The sequence below is a fragment of the Lycorma delicatula genome, chromosome 1 (assembly GCF_047948215.1).
Source record: "Lycorma delicatula isolate Av1 chromosome 1, ASM4794821v1, whole genome shotgun sequence".
In the NCBI taxonomy this organism is placed as follows: domain Eukaryota; kingdom Metazoa; phylum Arthropoda; class Insecta; order Hemiptera; family Fulgoridae; genus Lycorma; species Lycorma delicatula.
Window position 1 is genome coordinate 103,069,062 of NC_134455.1, and position 17,775 is coordinate 103,086,836.

Sequence of the window (17,775 nt, forward strand, 5' to 3'; positions counted from 1 at the left end):
TGATTGATCATGTTATCGATATATGGTTTTTGGCATTTAATCAATAGCCCTGTTTAGAAATGGGTGGCCTACTGAGAGAACAACTCAAAACCATAATTGGACTGTCATGATAAAACATTATATTGTTATAGAATTATTCCAGATTCTAAGGTTCAATTTTCAATGTATGCAAACACAAAATTAAATAAACTATAAAATATATCACAGATTTAACTTATTTCCTTAACTACAACTGAAATATTAAAGTAACCATCAGAAAAAACCTACAAAGAAACAGGAATTGTCTAATCTGAACAAGCAGTTTAAAATCAATATAACACATCATATAAATACATTATCTTTAAATGAAGTTCATAATATGAATACAGAAAGCCATTTAAGATTCAACTGTTATTCTTTAAATATGAATTTACAGAATATACTTGCTTGTTTGGTATAAGTAACAACCTATATAACAAAACTAAATGAGCAAATATAATCAACTTTATAAATATTATAATAATAAACTAAGTGTAAAACATGTAGTATAAACATGATTAATTACAATACAAAAAAAAAAATCTAACATCAGTTATTTTAATATACCATTAACGCGAGGAAGCATACAGAATACTGATACTAATTCATAATTTTTTTATTTTTCTAAATTATTTTTAATACTGTATTATATATATAATCTTTTTCTATCTAACTTTCACACTAATTAAAGGATAGTTAATCAAATAATTTGTTATAGACAGATAATATCAGACAATCTAAACTCACAAATCATTATAAAAATGCCATGTAATTAATTTTAGTAAATTTATACAAAGTAATTATTAATTATAGAATTTTGAAACAAATTAATATAAATGAGCATTTACTTTTATAATAATTAAAAAAAGATAAATAAATACAAATAGTAAAGTGAGATGATAAACTAGAAAGAATATTAATTACATAATCATATATTTTAGTATTTAATCTGATAAGATGGTATATATTTTAATATAATCAAGATTTAACATACCATCTAATTTATAGAATAAATAAATCAATTTATAGGTCTCAAGGTATAAATGTGCCTCTCATTAAATAACATGAAATAATAATTATTCCAAGTACATTGTTCATGGTTTTATCTTTTAGATATAATTCTCAAAATTTAACCAAATCTTTTAACAAATATCACACAGTTACTGTATTAAATAATAATATAAAAATGCTTTCAGAACTTTAAACTATATAAAATCTAATTTAAAAAATTATTTTTTAATCTAGTAGAATTATCATATAATTAAAAAATTAATGCATAAATAGGGTCTTTACCAAAAAAATTTTAAAATGTATTTTTCCCACTTTAAAATGTATACATTTTAAAATAGGGGAAAAATTGTTTATACATTTTATAAAATTTACTTTAGCATCATTCATGAAACTTGTGTAATAGTATAAACACTAGTAAACAATACACCTAATTCTTAAGTTAAAAATTATCAATGAAATAATTTTCAGATGAAGTTTGGTTGATAAAAATATCAATGTAAAAGGTCATAGGATGCCTGTCTGACAGATATCAATATAATTTGGGATTTTTCAAAATTTTAAGGTATTCAAAAATTTAAGCTGTATTTATAAATTATGGGTATCTTTACAATTCTTACAAGTAAGAATGATGAAATAATTATTTTGTTTTTGAATCTTTAAATTTCCTATTGCTGTTTTGTCAATTTTAACTATAATTTAGAAAATGTAAGTTAATTTTAACACCTAAAGGTTAGGACAATAAAAAACCATCTATTTTATCAATTTATCCACTTATCACTTTTGCTATGACAAGAAATTTAGAGTTTTTCTTAACTGAAGGTAGCTGGACTGTAGTGCTGCTATTAATGTCAGCCCTACAACTGATTTTATTATATAAGTAGATTAAATAAACTTATTAACTTTAATTTAAAAAATTGGAATATAATAAATGTATTAACATTCATACGATCTTTGTTAGTAAAACAATGATCAAGATATGTGGGGTGGGAAGGAAAAATATTTACCTGATTTTAATTACTTATTTATACAGCAACAACAGGCTTATGCCCACTTACAGTTACTGATGGATGATAATGAATTTTGTAGGGTGCGAAAAATGGCATGCCTGACTGGGATTCCAGATGAAAGGCCATCATGCTTCCACTCAGCCACAGAGTTCGGCAGAGATCTTCTATTATAAGGTCTTATTAAATCTTCTATAACAAGAAAATAATTCCACTAAGTAAAAATGATAAATTATTGGTTTTGGCATTTTTGGTTTTGATTAAATAATAAAACTACTGAATTTTTACCTTACTTGTATTTTAATACTTAATTTTTAAAGTATAAAACAAATTAATCATTATCTTAAATGCAATTTTTTTTTGAAAATTTGTATAAAAGTGATCAAATAAATGGTAAATAACAGAGAAAGCATGAACAAAAAAGGAAGAACAAAAAATGACTGCAACATATTTATCTACCTTCACGAAAACAATGAATATAAATTGTTCAAAATTATTCTTCAATTTTTATTAATAGTTAAATGTTAATTTAGTAGAATCAATAGTAACAGTTTTATTTGATAAAAACAATTAAATGAATAAAAACTATTAAAATAATTTATCCTGAAAGCAAATATATGGAATAATACATTATATTCTCTTTTGTCAATATTAGAGCAATCATAAAAAAAAGATTAAAGCAAGTTAAAAAAAATTGAAAAACAGCATGGTCAAAAAATTCCAGTTTTGTAGCAGAGAACCTAATTAATACTTGATTGGAGAAAATTCATACTGATCAATCCTATCCATTTATAAACATTATTTCAGACCTGAAAACTAACCTCATAACATTGCATTTATATGATTTAAAATACATCAATTGGTAGTTGCCATAGTTTTTGAACCATTAAACACTACTAAATATACTCAATGCCATGAAACAAAAGTTTTAATGTTGTTTTAGTATTTTGAAAGTAAAGAAGTTCAATTAACAGTGTTGTATCAGTCAGGGCCAGTAGGAATGGGAGAAAATGGTAGATGAGTCAAGCTTATGGTTTTCTGCAAGGCAGTATAATCTCAAAAACTAAACATAACATACTGTCCTGTAACCTTTCAATAAAAAAATTCTAACTGTAAAACATTGTATGCTACTTTTATTCATGAAGCAAATCAAATAAAATATTTTTGGTAAAGTAGACATTTTTATATACACTTTTGAATGAATTACCAAACTGAAAGAATTTTGTTTCACCAATTTAATAAAAAGAAGCAAGAAACAAATAATCAGACTATACAAACACATATATAAAAAAAATAGATAATGCATATAATCATTTATCCTCATATATATAATACACATTTGAAAAAATTATTTAGAATGGCAGTCAAGTAAACATATCTAATTTCTTGTTGTGATAGTATAACTGATCCTTACAAGTTAGTATTATATAACTGTTAAATTAAAAATACAGCATATACATAAATATATATATGTATCAGTCATTTATTACTTTCAAACAATAATTTTATTTGAAAAATGAAAACAATAAAATAATGCTTGTTAAAGAAAGAAAAATTAAGAATGAATTATTTTCAAACCAAAAGTCAGCTAAGGTATGGTATGCTCTCTTCACATTCACAATTACCTAAGGATACTGCAATAATTTTCTTCAATTTACTTGACTAATTTGATGAGCAAAGCATGCCACCAAAATAATCACCACCATCATAACTGGCATGGCTACGACAGTTATCACCATACAGGTATACAGCGTACCATACGCTGTATACCTTCAGTCAATTCATTGCTGAGAAAAGGCAATGAATTGTTTTGGAATCTTTCCACTTTAACACCTGTAGTACCATTCTAAATCATGATATCTACTGTTATACGGATGTCTGCTCAATCTGAATCATGGCCTACATAATTGTTTTCTACTGTTTGTTCATTTTATTAGTGATCTGGAACATTTACCAAGGGTTGGCCATTCTCGGTTAATCTCAAAAATAAGTAATGGATAATTCAAGGAAGAAATATTTGATATGTCACCACATACATCAGCCAGAAAGGTATAAAAAATGATAGAAGCTGCAGAAGAATAATAAAATGTTAAAGGATGAAACTACAGTCTATGCTGCTACAATTCTGAGAAAACTTACTGTGGTATAATCACTAGTAAGGAATGTTAGGTAGTCTTTTAAGATGTTTATGTTGACCATTCCAGAAAGAAGAAGGAGAAAGGTATAAAAAATGATAGAAGCTGCAGAAGAATAATAAAATGTTGAAGGATGAAACTACAGTCTATGCTGCTACAATTCTGAGAAAACTTACTGTGGTACAATCACTAGTAAGGAATGTTAGGTAGTCTTTTAAGATGTTTATGTTGACCATTCCAGAAAGAAGAAGGAGAATTAAGCTTCATATCAGATAGTAAAATTCTAATGCACAGATTAAACATGAGCAACGTAGGACCCAGAGCTGCGCAAATAACAATGGTTGTAATGTTGAAAAGAAATGTATGTTAAAAAAAGGTTGATACAACAGTTCTTCATCACTGTTATCATAAAAATGTTTGTCTACTGCTGCATTAAAAATGTATCACTATAAAAAAGAAAAACCAATTAGTGATGCAGTTAGGTTGTGACATCAAGTGGAGCAGTCTGACCTGTTACACACACATATAAATCGTCAGAGAAGAGATTAAAAAAGGATCTTCTAATTCCTTTTTATAAATTATTTTTTAATAGTACTAAAACAATTTAAAAATTTGGTGAATCAACCTAATCATTCTTCAGCAAGAATATAGCAATAAAACTTTAAAATTTAAAGTTTGTAATTATTCATATATAGCTATCACAACACAATTATTTGTTTTTTGTTTCAATTTATTATAAAAGTTGATTCAACAAGCACTACTTAATGTAATACTAAGATTGTATAAATCCTGACAGCACATAAACTAGCAAAAGATAAAATTGTATTTTTTAATAGCATATATAAGCGACCTGGGTTCTATACTATAAACAATTCAAAATTTCATAAAAAAAGTACAACAACGAATGTGCTACAATCACGGAATGTAATATAAACAAAACTTTATTTTTAAACTGAAATATATAATTTTTTAATAATACAGTTAAAATGCATTCAGTCAAAAACATTTATAGAAGTATGGATATTTAAAATAACTGAAATTTGAAAATAACTTATATATATATATAAATTTTATAATTTTTTGTATATTAATTTTACGAATAATCATTAATTATTCAATTGAACCAGTTATGAAATTAGCACATTCTCAAAATTTTTATTATATTACACATAATAAATTGATTAAACTTTATACACCAAAAAATCATTTAAATTAAATTATTCCTCCATATTGGAGATTTTTGAGGTTTTTCAATTAACTGTTTATCATTTTTTCTGTAAATAAACATTTCTCCTGCAATTTAGTTGCAATAACAAATCTGAAAATTGTAAATTAAATTATGACTATAAATAATATGAAATAAGGATATTAAAATATTACTCCTCATTTAATCTTTATCAAGTCTTTTCTGATAGAAAATAAGTTTAATTATATTACACACACACACACACACATATATATATATATATATATATATGTGTGTGTGTGTGTGTTTATATGTATAAATTAAGGTTATTGCAGTCAATCTGGGCTCCACTAGTATTTTACGTGCACTAAATTTAATAAAAATAGCAGTATAAAAATTATACTCAATTATCTTCAACTTTTAATTCATAACCATGATTTGACAGGAATTACAACACTGATATTATTAATCAGATTAACTCATCATACCTATAAAGAAATTTACAATGTGAACAACATTTTTAAAATCAATAGTAATCAAGATTTGTATAAAAATTAATAGAACGTAAAATGTGTAAATTCCACTGAAGTACTTTGAATAATTAGGTGTACCAAATTGATTTTTGGTATTATATGGTAGTTTTAATTAAATATATTTTAAAGTTGTTAGAAATATAAATATTGAATTATAATTTTTTTAAACTTTGGAAATTTGATGTCAGAATATAAGACTGTAAAAACTTCAAATAAATGAAGTATTTAATTATAGACAAAATTTTCAAAAAAATAAGAAAAACTGAAAATTATATATATATATATATAAGTTTAGGATCAGTGTAATGCCTGGTACAATTTATGCAATGGTAACTAAGATACAAAAAAAAGGTGTGTACAACTGTTTCAAAACTTAACAGTCCCTCAGTCTCTCATGTTTAACTATTAAAATAAGTTTACTAAAAAAAATGTATAAAAAAAGTGATAGCATATAAAGTAACTTACTACAGTTACATATATTGAAAAAAATAACAAAAGATTTTCCTAAGGACTCTTTTAGGAAATATTAGAATAAATTATTTGCATGTTTTCTTATGGTCTGCTCTACCTACACAAATCAATAAGGCTATTTACATTCTTATTAATGTCAAAGTTGTAGTCTCTTATTTTATTTAGTACTAAGAGTTAGAGGGAAAACCAATAAAAATATAACTGAATGAAAAATATATAATAATAATCAACCTTAAATGATCTATATGGATAGAGTAGATTATGTTTTTAACAATATTATTTAAAAAAAGAACAAAACGTTTGTGTGCTGCTAGGAAAACTAACAAAAAATAAAAGCAATTTTATAAATTTGTTAACAGTTACAATCTATATAATATTTATAAAAAAAAACTAATATGAATTTATAAATACAAAATACCAGTATCAAATTTATAAAATTATAAGAAACTATCAATGTATACGACAATCTGCTCACAATCAGTGACTAATTATCATTTAACACAGTAAACTTCATGTGACATTTATACTTATGAGTCACTAATGGCTTAGTAAAACAACATACCATAATCAAGTTCAGGATTTGGTTTGGGGCTAAAATGACAGTTGTAACCTGGACATGAAGCTAGCTTCCAGCTGTTGTGCATCAGCTGTTCACCTCTTCCACCTTTGAATTTGCCTTCAAATAATGATCTGCTATAGGTATTGGCCTTGTTCGAGAATTCTGTTTCTTCTAAGACAAAGAAAAAGTATGTTATAAAACTAAAAGAATGTGCAGTAATATGCTAATATACAGTAATTGCAATATGCTAATCATTTATTAAATTTATTTATTTAATGTAAATGTTTTTCTTAATAAAAAAAGAAGATATAAGGATACATAGATTATGACTGTATGAGGTCTGTTCAGAAAATAACCGAACATTTTTAAATACACACCAATGGAGATATTTAGTGATGAGGAGATACTTTTTTGATAGCATTGCTTCTAAGCTCCTCTGTAACCATGTATTCTTGAATTGTTGATATCTCGTTTTGTTTTCATGTTATTGTTATTTCAGTGCAATATGTTTTAGTGTTCATAGTGATGTTTGTAATGTGCAATTTTTCATTACAACATAAAATTTTGCGTACTTTCACAGAGACGTTTCAACTTTTGAAACAAGCTTACGGAGATCTGGTCTGGGTTGTATGCAATGTTATGAATGGTTTTTACGATTTAAAAGTGGTTGTTAGTCAATCAAAGATGACCCTCAAGCAGGAAGGCCTTTGACTTCAACTGATGACACCCATGTTCAAAAAATCAATGACCTGGTTCAAATCACTGACTGAGTGTTGGAGAACTTGCAGAAGAGATTAGCATCTCAATTGTATCATGCCATGACATTTTGACTGAAAAATTGAACATGCATAAAGTTATAGCAAAGTTTGTTTCACGTTTGATGCCGGAACAGCAGAAAGAACATCGAGTGCATATTTGTCGCCAACATCTTGAACAAGTCGATGAAGATGAAACAGTCATGTAAAGGATCATAATGGAAGATGAAAGCTGGGTTTACGGCAACAACATCAAGAAAAAAGTTCAATCATCACAATGATTTGGCAAAGGATCTCCACGTCCCAAGAGAGCACGTAAGTCTCAATCCAATATCAAGGTGATGCTCCTCGTTTTCTTTGATTTTAATGGAATTGTGCATTTTAGATTCTTGCCTAAGGTGAACCGTGAACTGTGTGTCAAGGCGTTTTACAACCGTTACGTGAAAAAATCTGCATAGTTGAGAAAACTCAAGACTCATGGTTCTTTCACCAAGTCAATGCGCCCGCACACTCAGCTTTCTTGATTTGTCAGTTTTGTGCCAAAAATCAGATGAGTGTCCTCCCTCAGCCACACTACTCACAAATCTCAAGGAGACCTGGTTCCTTGCGATGTTTTCTTATTTTTGAAATTAAAATCAGTGATGAAAGGATGCCATTTTGAGACTATTGATGACATCAAAGCAAATTCATCATGGAACTTAAAGGCCACTTCAAGTGAAGCTAGACAACACTGCTTCATGAAGTGGAAACACCGCTGGGAAAAGTGTGTGAGTAGTGGTGGAGAGTACTTTAAAGGGAAAAAGGACCAATAATCTGTAAAATTAACAATAGAGATTAAAAAAAAAAAAAAGTTCGGTTATTTTCTGAACAGATCTCATATATGGTGCCATAACCAAATGATAATAGGTGACTTAACATAAGCCGCCTAACAACTCCTATTGACTTGGCAATAGTTACCAGAAGGCTAATAATAACAACAACCTCTCTCTCTACCAATTAAATAAAAATTAATAAAATCTAACCTACTGAAAAGCTGAAGTATCATATTAGAACAGAACAATATAGAACAACTTAACTTATCATAATCATTGATAATTAACATTATTAATGTGTAAAACAAAAATCAAACTACATCTATGGACTTAAAATAACAATAAGATTAGAACTGTTTTATGCTAACCATTACATATTTTTAAATACTGTCATTCGCAAAAGAGAAAAATTATTTTTATGAAACCACAATAAAAAAAAATTATGGACCTGGCAAATGACTGCTTTAAACTAAATACGTTCAGTAATCTTTGATGAATGGTTTGTGCAGTTTATGCAGAACTTAGGATCAATACCAGCCATTCAAAAATGGTTAAAAAATCTTTAACTGATAACTAAATAGTTCTGTTCAACTCTGGCTGAACAAAGTGGTTAGTCTCAGGGTTCATTAATTCAAAAATTTGGGAATGAAACTTGTTTTTGTAAAATTTGTTCCTTGTTTTTGAGAAAAGAATAAAAAAATTTTTTGAATGTTTTTCATAAATTAAGGGAATGAGTTTTAAAATTTGTCTTCAGTGATTTGCACTAATTTACAGTTGATTCAAAATTTATGGCTGCAGATAAAGCATGATGCTACGGTTTCAAACTAAAATCAAACAAGGATCAAGGCAGTGAAAAAAGCTGGATTTACCAAAACCCAAGGAAAACCACAAAGGTTTGATTTATTACTGAGACTAGCTGATTTGTTTTTTGATGTTGATAGAACTGTGAACAGAGAATTTGTTCCTCCAATTCAAATTTTAAATTAAAAACTTTATTTGAAGTGTTGAAATATGATACTGATTAAGGAAATGACCAAGCATAGGTAGCAGCAATGGATCCTTCACAATAACACTGCTAACATGTCTGTCTATCTGTGTGTGTGTGTATTGCATTTTGGAAGGGAAAATACAAGGATTCTCCCTCATCCTCCCTTATTCACTTGATCTCACTTAATGCAATTTTTATGTTCCCTTGTATGTAATGTTAAATAAAAGGTTTGTTCATATACAATGAAAAATGCTGACATAAATACTTAACTAATGGCATAAATACTTGACTTGCATAAATATTTACAATTTTAAAGTAGGGGAAAACATTGGGATATGAGTATAAATTCAAAAGGAACAAAAGAAAAGCACTTTGAAGGACCAAAGTGGTATTATAAAACTTATTAAATATAAAAAAAGAATTCTGGGAGTTTTTACATCTACCCTTGTTAAGTGTTATTAATATATATACATCTCGAATAGCAGTATAATCAAATGCAGTAAACAATTCATATATTTTTATTACCTACCTTCCTTCTACACGGAAAACAGCTTTTCTTTTCTGGCTCTGGTACAGCATCAAGTATAAGATCTGCTGAACGCGTGTTACCTGGACCAAATACATTCAACTCTTTATAACACTCTGTTTCAATCATCTAAAAAAAAAAAAGATTATGATGCTGTAAATATTTGAAACATAAATTATTAAATAGCACTTAAAAATAAATCTAACACTTAGAAATCCATATCCATAAAACACTTATTTCTTACATGATTAGCAGGTAATGTTAGCAGGTATATTAGCATTAGCAGGTAAGAAAAACATTACTTGCCAAGTTCTTGCTAAATCTGAAGAATGTGTATTTTCTATCGTTACACATAAAAAATGGTTTGATGAAAAATTCTGTAAAGCAATGGATCTTAATGGCCAAGGTTTTTTATACCTTTAAGAGCAAGTTCCCCAGGATTAGTAAGATAAAAATCAGACTAGGAATATTTGTTAGACCACAGATACATAAGCTAATGAAGGATTTACACTTTGAATGAATCTGAAAAAGCCGCATGGATGTCATTTCAAAACATTGTTAAATCACTCCTGGACAAAAAGAAGGCTGAGGATTGTATATAATTAATGGGTGAACTTGAAAAATAAAAAACTGGGATACAATGTCTCTCTCTAAAAACTACACATGTAGCAATCATATTTAGACTTTTTTCCAGCTAACCTGGGTGATGTCACTTTCACTAGGATATGCCAATGATGGAAACTCACTAACAGGTAAAAGAGAGCTTGACTATGATTGCCGATTACTGCTGGAGACTGAAAAGGGACATCCCAGAGGCTGAATACAGGACAAATTTAAGAAAATATTATGTAAGATAATATTATACTACACACTATGTAATTCCTCAAAAGATTAGATTTTCTTTAAATCCATAGTAAAAAATCATGCCTTCCATTCAATCTTGGTTTGCAGATCTAAAACAGTTAAAAAAAATACTATAAGACACATCCTTCTAGAATGCAAGTAAACAGAAAATCATCCTAGACCAGTATAATTAATAGTTGCATAATGTTTAAAGAAAGAATCAATAAAAAATAAAACTTCTTAATTCTAAACTTAGATGATTCAATTTTTACTAATTAAAAATAATTCAGACATTTATAATCACTTACTAATGCTTAATTATCTTATTATTAAAAAAAAAGAAAAAAATGAACACAAAAATAAAACATTAATTCTACCTTAGCCTATGTTGAGAATGAGAAGAGAGCAGGGTTACTTAATAGGCCTGCCCATCTATTAAACTTTCAATAGCAACTACTGAACTATCATACAGCACATTCTATCTAATGGGAGTTTTATTTTTAATAATTAAAAAAATCAAACCGATATTGATTTTTTTTAGGTTAATTCAAAATAAATTTCACTAATAAGTGAATTTAAAAAAAATTTTAATTTTAATTTACCTTCTTTTGAACACATCTGATTGTGCAAAAAATCTAACCTAAAGAACTAAAACTAATTGTGCAAAAACTAAACCTAATCTCTCTTAAGTTACAGGTATGCACATGTATAAAACCTACAACTAAACAATGAAATGATATCTTACCTCGGTCTGCCATGGAATAGATACAGAACCCGTATTAAACTTGCTGTAGAATGTATCGTCAGTTGCATCTAAATTAACACCTTTAACAGTTGAAAACTGTTCTATGTCTAGGACATCCTTGGCATATACAGCATGGGGCTGTAACAAACAGAATTTATCTCTAAAAAAATATATTTCAATTGAATAATCAATTTGCACGATTGGGGAATGTATGCCAGAACTGGTACACAATTATTTTTTTATTTGACATTTTATTTACACAAATGGGAAGCTATCATTGGTCATAAAATCTAAGATAATTATAAAACAGATATTGGTAAGGTGATACAGTATTTAAATATTTCAAATGTAATCAATTATTTAGATTAATATAAATTTAGTTTCCTTGGAGAGGAGGGTAATTTGATACTTTTATCGAGATTTTTTTCTAATAAAACCATTTATCAAATTAATTCCAAACATGTTTTTATCAAAAGCCCTTTCATCATACTTCGTATATATTGGATAGCCATCACAACTGTGTCAGCTGCCAATCAACTGAATTATGCTGGCACCTTCTATTAGCCATGTGGGTAACTGCTTTTTATATAAGAATTAGTAAGGTTAGCGACTTGATTTTTTTTACCCAGCAATGCATAAAATGCCTAACTAGTAACTGAATAAAAAACCCTACTAGAACTGTCTTGTTTGTATTACTAGAAAATTTAAAAATAGTTGGCAAATGCTGTGCTCTTAAAAGGTATGCACAGTGGTTTGTGCTACAGTTGCACCTATCAATAAAATGAAAACAGATTATACTATAAAGAGGAAATAAAAAATAAAAGATGATACAAATTATTCTTTTAAAAACCAAATGAAGTTATTTTTTATCAGTTCAACACACATATAGTACAACTAAAAAGGCTCTCAATGAAATTTTCTTTAAACAAAATATTTTCATGAACATTAAACACAAATTGCAATTGCCTACTTTTTTTACATGATTGGTACATTTTGTAAAATTATACTTTCAACTTATGAGTTTCTTATACTCAAATTTCATATGAAAATCTTTTAAAAACCAAATTTAACATCTAGCTAGCAGCACAAACAATTGCGTGTTTGCCACTAGATTGAAAGTTGAGTTTTCTATCAACAGCTAGGGGTCTGGGAATAATGAGTTAATTTTAATAAATAAAGGGATTAAATTTTAAATAAACACAATATTGTGGTCATAGATGATTCTATTTATATTACATATGCCATAAATATTGTTGCTTAATATCAAAATAAAAATACTGCACGGCATTTGTGATTGATGGGATTAACATAATGTAAAAAGAAACTTAATATCTTAAGTATTATATATTTTGGAGAAAAAGTTAACCTATGTCGATAGGTTAATAATCATTTTATAGTTATATAACTATAATATAGTTAGAATTATTTCATAAATTTATGTTTAAATTCAATTCTGTTAGAAACTAAATCACCTTTAATATAAAACAAATAGTGGAGAAATGTCAGATCTGTAATATAGCTGAAAATTTCTGCTTTCTATCTACCTAGAAAATTTTATAAAATGTAAAGAGCTTTAACATGCAGGCTTACTCATGCATGCATTTATAAATTATTTATTGCAGTTATACTTATATCTACTTTATATGCATTTATTTTTTACTCATTAGTAATAAAATCTGACCAATTCATCTGATATTAATGACAATATTAAAAAAAATGCTTCTACATGAAGCGTATGGTAATTTTTCATCCCTTGAGAGAATTCAGAAAAAATCTCCCATTTTAGGTTACACTATAAAATTGTACAATTTTATTACAAAATCAACATTTATTTTCTGCCGAACTGAATTTTTAGATTCACACTTATGAAAAAAATTATAAGATATTTTTGTTAATCATATTTAGTTAACATTTAAGCAATATGTATCAATTCTGATAACATTTTTGTTTTTTTTACTTTTTAAAAATTTATGTTAGCTCTTGGTGGTCCATTAAGGTTGATCCACTCTTAAGCAAAAATATTTTTTGTATCATGTAAATGATCTTAAGAAACATCATTAAATACTGTAAAAGAATAACATTAACTGTTCTATTTTATACAACCAGTTCAAACTACTGTTGATGATGAGAAGAAGCTATTTTCAAAAATTCAATGGACTTAAATAGAATTTCTGTATTGGAAATAAACAGCCTGTTTATTTCCAATACAGAAACTTAATGGAGTCTCTCTCTGTCGTTTGACGTTTCCTTTTATTAGGGTAAATTTTCTAAGAATAAACCAATTCAAATGAAGTATAAAGGTTTTGGTAGGCCAACAACTACCTTTTTTTTTAATTTTAAATGTTTGATGGATCATTATAGTGAATGAACAGCATGGTCTCAGGAAAGGAAAGTCTGTATTAGAGGACATTAGCTTCTTTTGCAAGAAACTAAAATTGCTTCTTTTTAGAAGAAACTAAAAGTATAGAAGTGAGAAAAGAATAATTTCTGAATCTTATCTTATTCAATTAACTTTTTTTTGTCAACTGCAAACACATATTTCACAATGTATGAGAAATTTGAAGTTATAGGTGTCAGGTATATTATACCATTTTTTTTTATGGTGGGATCTTAGGTTACACAGTAACCTTTAAAATACAGAGCTGTTAAAGATGAAAAGTTAGTACAAGTTTCTAAGAGAAACTAAATATTTCATAATTCTGCTATAAGATGCTACTTTCTTTGAGCAATTTGAAGCACAGTACTTTCATTTACATATATTGATGATGCATCAATCATCCAAATTTACAATAAACCTGGAGTACCTAGTTAAAGTAGATGGATATGAAATAAAAAAAAGGAAAATTGTAAAGAATATTAAAATACATCCAAAACTAAAGTATATTTGTGAGTTCTGATGGTAATTTAAAATGAAATGCAATGTAATATGGATGTCGCATAAACTACTGCAATCATTGAAGAGAAAACAAGAATGCAATGCTGTCTATAACATGAACACTGATCACAAATTGAATCAATTTATGAAACTATTTCCTTCTATTATTTCAAACTAAAGATGCTGGTTCTAGGAACTAGTTAATCTCATTTTGTAATTTTTCTCTAAAAGTGGTTCAAATACCAGTTAATTTTTTTTTTTTTTTTTTTACTTAAATGTTAGCATCAATCTCAATTAGAAAAATCATTTATATATCTTCTTATAAAATTTGTTTAATATATTTGAACTAAAATATTCTTAATAAGAAGATATTTTAGTTCAAATATATTAAACAAATTTTATGAGTTAAAAGTAAAATAAAAAACACCAATTCAAGCAAAAGTAATGTATATTTAAAAATCAAAATATGATGTTTAAAGTAACAATGTTTTGTAATAATTTGTATACATTATTAAATTTCACTTTAACATTTTTTCTCCATTTTGCTAATAACATATTTCTTTATTTAGTTTTTTTTTTCATTTTCCTATTATCCAGTTTTACTGTTACCTAAATTCTGCTGAGTTCACGTATGAAGAAACATATACTACTTACTTTCATCACATGGATCTACCTTCTTTCTTCTACCTTTGCATGGATCTTCTTTCTTTGGTTTTACGTCATCACACACTTTGCCAAAATTATAATTTTCAAGTATACAGCATGCCTTCTTCTTACTTTTCTTTTCACCTACCTTCCTGGAAGGACAAGCCATCAATGGTTTGGTGCATGGTGGTTTGCAGTAGCCCAGATCATACGGTGGTATGGGAGGCTTTGTCAAATTGAGAGGAGGACAAACATTTTCAGTTTTTATTGGACATTTTATTAAATCGTCATTCTTCTTCTTACTTGCATAATTTCTAACATTTACAGCATATGGTCCTGTTCTACTTATGATGTCACTCTTCAGAGTTTGAAGAGATTTTACAAGAATTCGTAAACTGTGCATGATGAAATTTGTGTTTTTTGTAAAATGTACTAAATAAAATTTAACTTGTTAATGTCTTGAAAATGATTTTATGATTAAAGAATTGAAAGTATGGTTAATTTCCTAGCAACCAGACACTACAATATTAAATTGTTTTTATTTCATTATTGTAGAAATAAATTTTTCCTAGCAACGGAATGCAATATGAACATTGTACAGAGCAAAGATTGTTCTAGAGATAATTTGCTTTTTGTTGTTGAAGTGGTTATATTTATATTCAATTTATTAAAGATTTTACAGGGTCTGAAAAGAGGTTCATACAGAATGAATTTTTAATTCCTACGTTCTGTCTTTCCAACATTAGATAATAGAAAATTATAGACTAATTCAAACAAAATATTTTGTACAATATTTTTTATACAGCCAGTTGTAGATCTTTGTAATCGTATAATTTTTTACTGATTACTGCTTCTAGTAACAAGATATATACACTTTAAAAAATGTCTAACAAATTATTAAATTATAGTAATATCAAAATTACAAAAACAAATACATCATTTAATTTATAAAAACACTTCAAAAATACATGTTTCATAAATGATGTCAATCTTATAACTAGGTTTTTGAGTTGTAATCAATTAATTACATGAACTGGAAAACATTTTAAGAATTTATTCTGTTCAGATTGTTAATTCAAAATAAGAGAGGAAAGTAGAAATAGTTATAAATTTTACATCATTCTACTGAAAAAAAAATAATTTGGTAGCAAAAAAGTATTTCAAGTTGGGATAAATCAAACCTTCCTCCATCACTTATAAAATAACTTCATCCCAAGTGTACAAAAATGTCTAATGCATTACAAGAAAGATAAAATTTATTAAAAAAAGGGTTCACTGAATTTACATGCACCTATCTTTACTAAATTTTAACTGTTATTTAGAATTACTAATTTTAATAATTTAGACATGTCTTTGAAGTAGAACAAGCAATTTTTTCCAGAAAAAAGTATCAAGTAGCTGTAATGCTAATTGTTTATATACAAATAAAATAAATACATTTGAATTTATATATACCCTAAAATTTCATAAGTTAAATTTGTTACTTTAACACCTGTGTAGGATGTGAACATGACTACATTACTTAAATTTATATTTACACATATAATTTCTAGAAAGAATTCTTTTTTTATTTAGCTAAGTTGATTATGAAGCTAACAGAGCAGATTCATAGTTTAAATATAGTCAGATTATAGAATAAATTAGGTTTTAAGACACTGATGTTAAAAAGAATCAACACAGAATGTGCTGTTTTTCAATGATTTGTTAAGTGTTTCACTTGATACATTGTAGTGAATCTTTTGTTCTTTACATGCAAAATTGATAGTTCTCATGATAAGCTAATCAAAGATTCTGATCCAGAAATGAAAAATTGTAACGATGATGTATATACTTTAAGAAACAGATTCAAGAGTTGAATCATTTAGGTTAGTAATTATGATAATGGACGAAGCAGGAGCGATATAAAATGCCGAATAGCACAAGCGAAACGAGCCTTCAGTCAGAAATATAATTTGTTTACATCAAAAATTAATTTAAATGTCAGGAAAAGACTTTTGAAAGTATATGTTTGGATTGTCGCTTTATATGGAAGTGAAACTTGGATAATCGGAGTATCTGAGAAGAAAAGATTAGAAGCTTTTGAAATGTGATGCTATAGGAGAATGTTAAAAATCAGATGGGTGGATAAAGTGACAAATGAAGAGGTATTGCGGCAAATAGATGAAGAAAGAAGCATTTGGAAAAATATAGTTAAAAGAAGAGACAGACTTATAGGCCATATACTAAGACATCTTGGAATAGTCGCTTTAATATTGGAAGGACAGGTAGAAGGAAAAAATTGTGTAGGCAGGCCACGTTTGGAATATGTAAAACAAATTGTTAGGGATGTAGGATGTAGGGAGTATACCGAAATGAAACGACTAGCACTAGATAGGGAATCTTGGAGAGCTGCAACAAACCAGTCAAATGACTGGACAAAAAAAAAATTATGATACTCTTTTTTTATTATATTGTTTAGTATATTACATTGTATTCATATTATATCTTTAGTATATTACAATTATTTTTATTTATAAGATATCACAAATATTCATACAGGGTTCCCACTGAATTCTAAGTTTAGTTTTTCCTGACTTTTACTGACCAATTTAGTAAAAATTTCCTGACTCTCATAATGTTATGCTACTGCCATTTACTCTGCAAAATATATACACATTTTATTGCAGTCT

At 27.3% G+C, this 17,775-nt stretch overlaps 1 protein-coding gene across 1 annotated transcript in view; it reads right to left on the bottom strand.

The window, feature by feature from the left end:
- Nucleotides 1–6,803: 6,803 nt before the first annotated feature.
- Gprk2 (G protein-coupled receptor kinase 2) overlaps nt 6,804–17,775 on the bottom strand; it is a 142,414-nt gene continuing 131,442 nt past the window's right edge. Inside the window, exons 12-14 of the mRNA XM_075354696.1 lie at nt 11,587–11,724; nt 10,002–10,127; nt 6,804–7,088 (exon numbers count right to left, since the gene is read on the bottom strand). Of these exons, the coding sequence (XP_075210811.1) occupies nt 7,002–7,088; nt 10,002–10,127; nt 11,587–11,724 (351 nt within the window). The 3' untranslated portion in view covers nt 6,804–7,001. The remainder of the gene's footprint in view (nt 7,089–10,001; nt 10,128–11,586; nt 11,725–17,775) is intronic.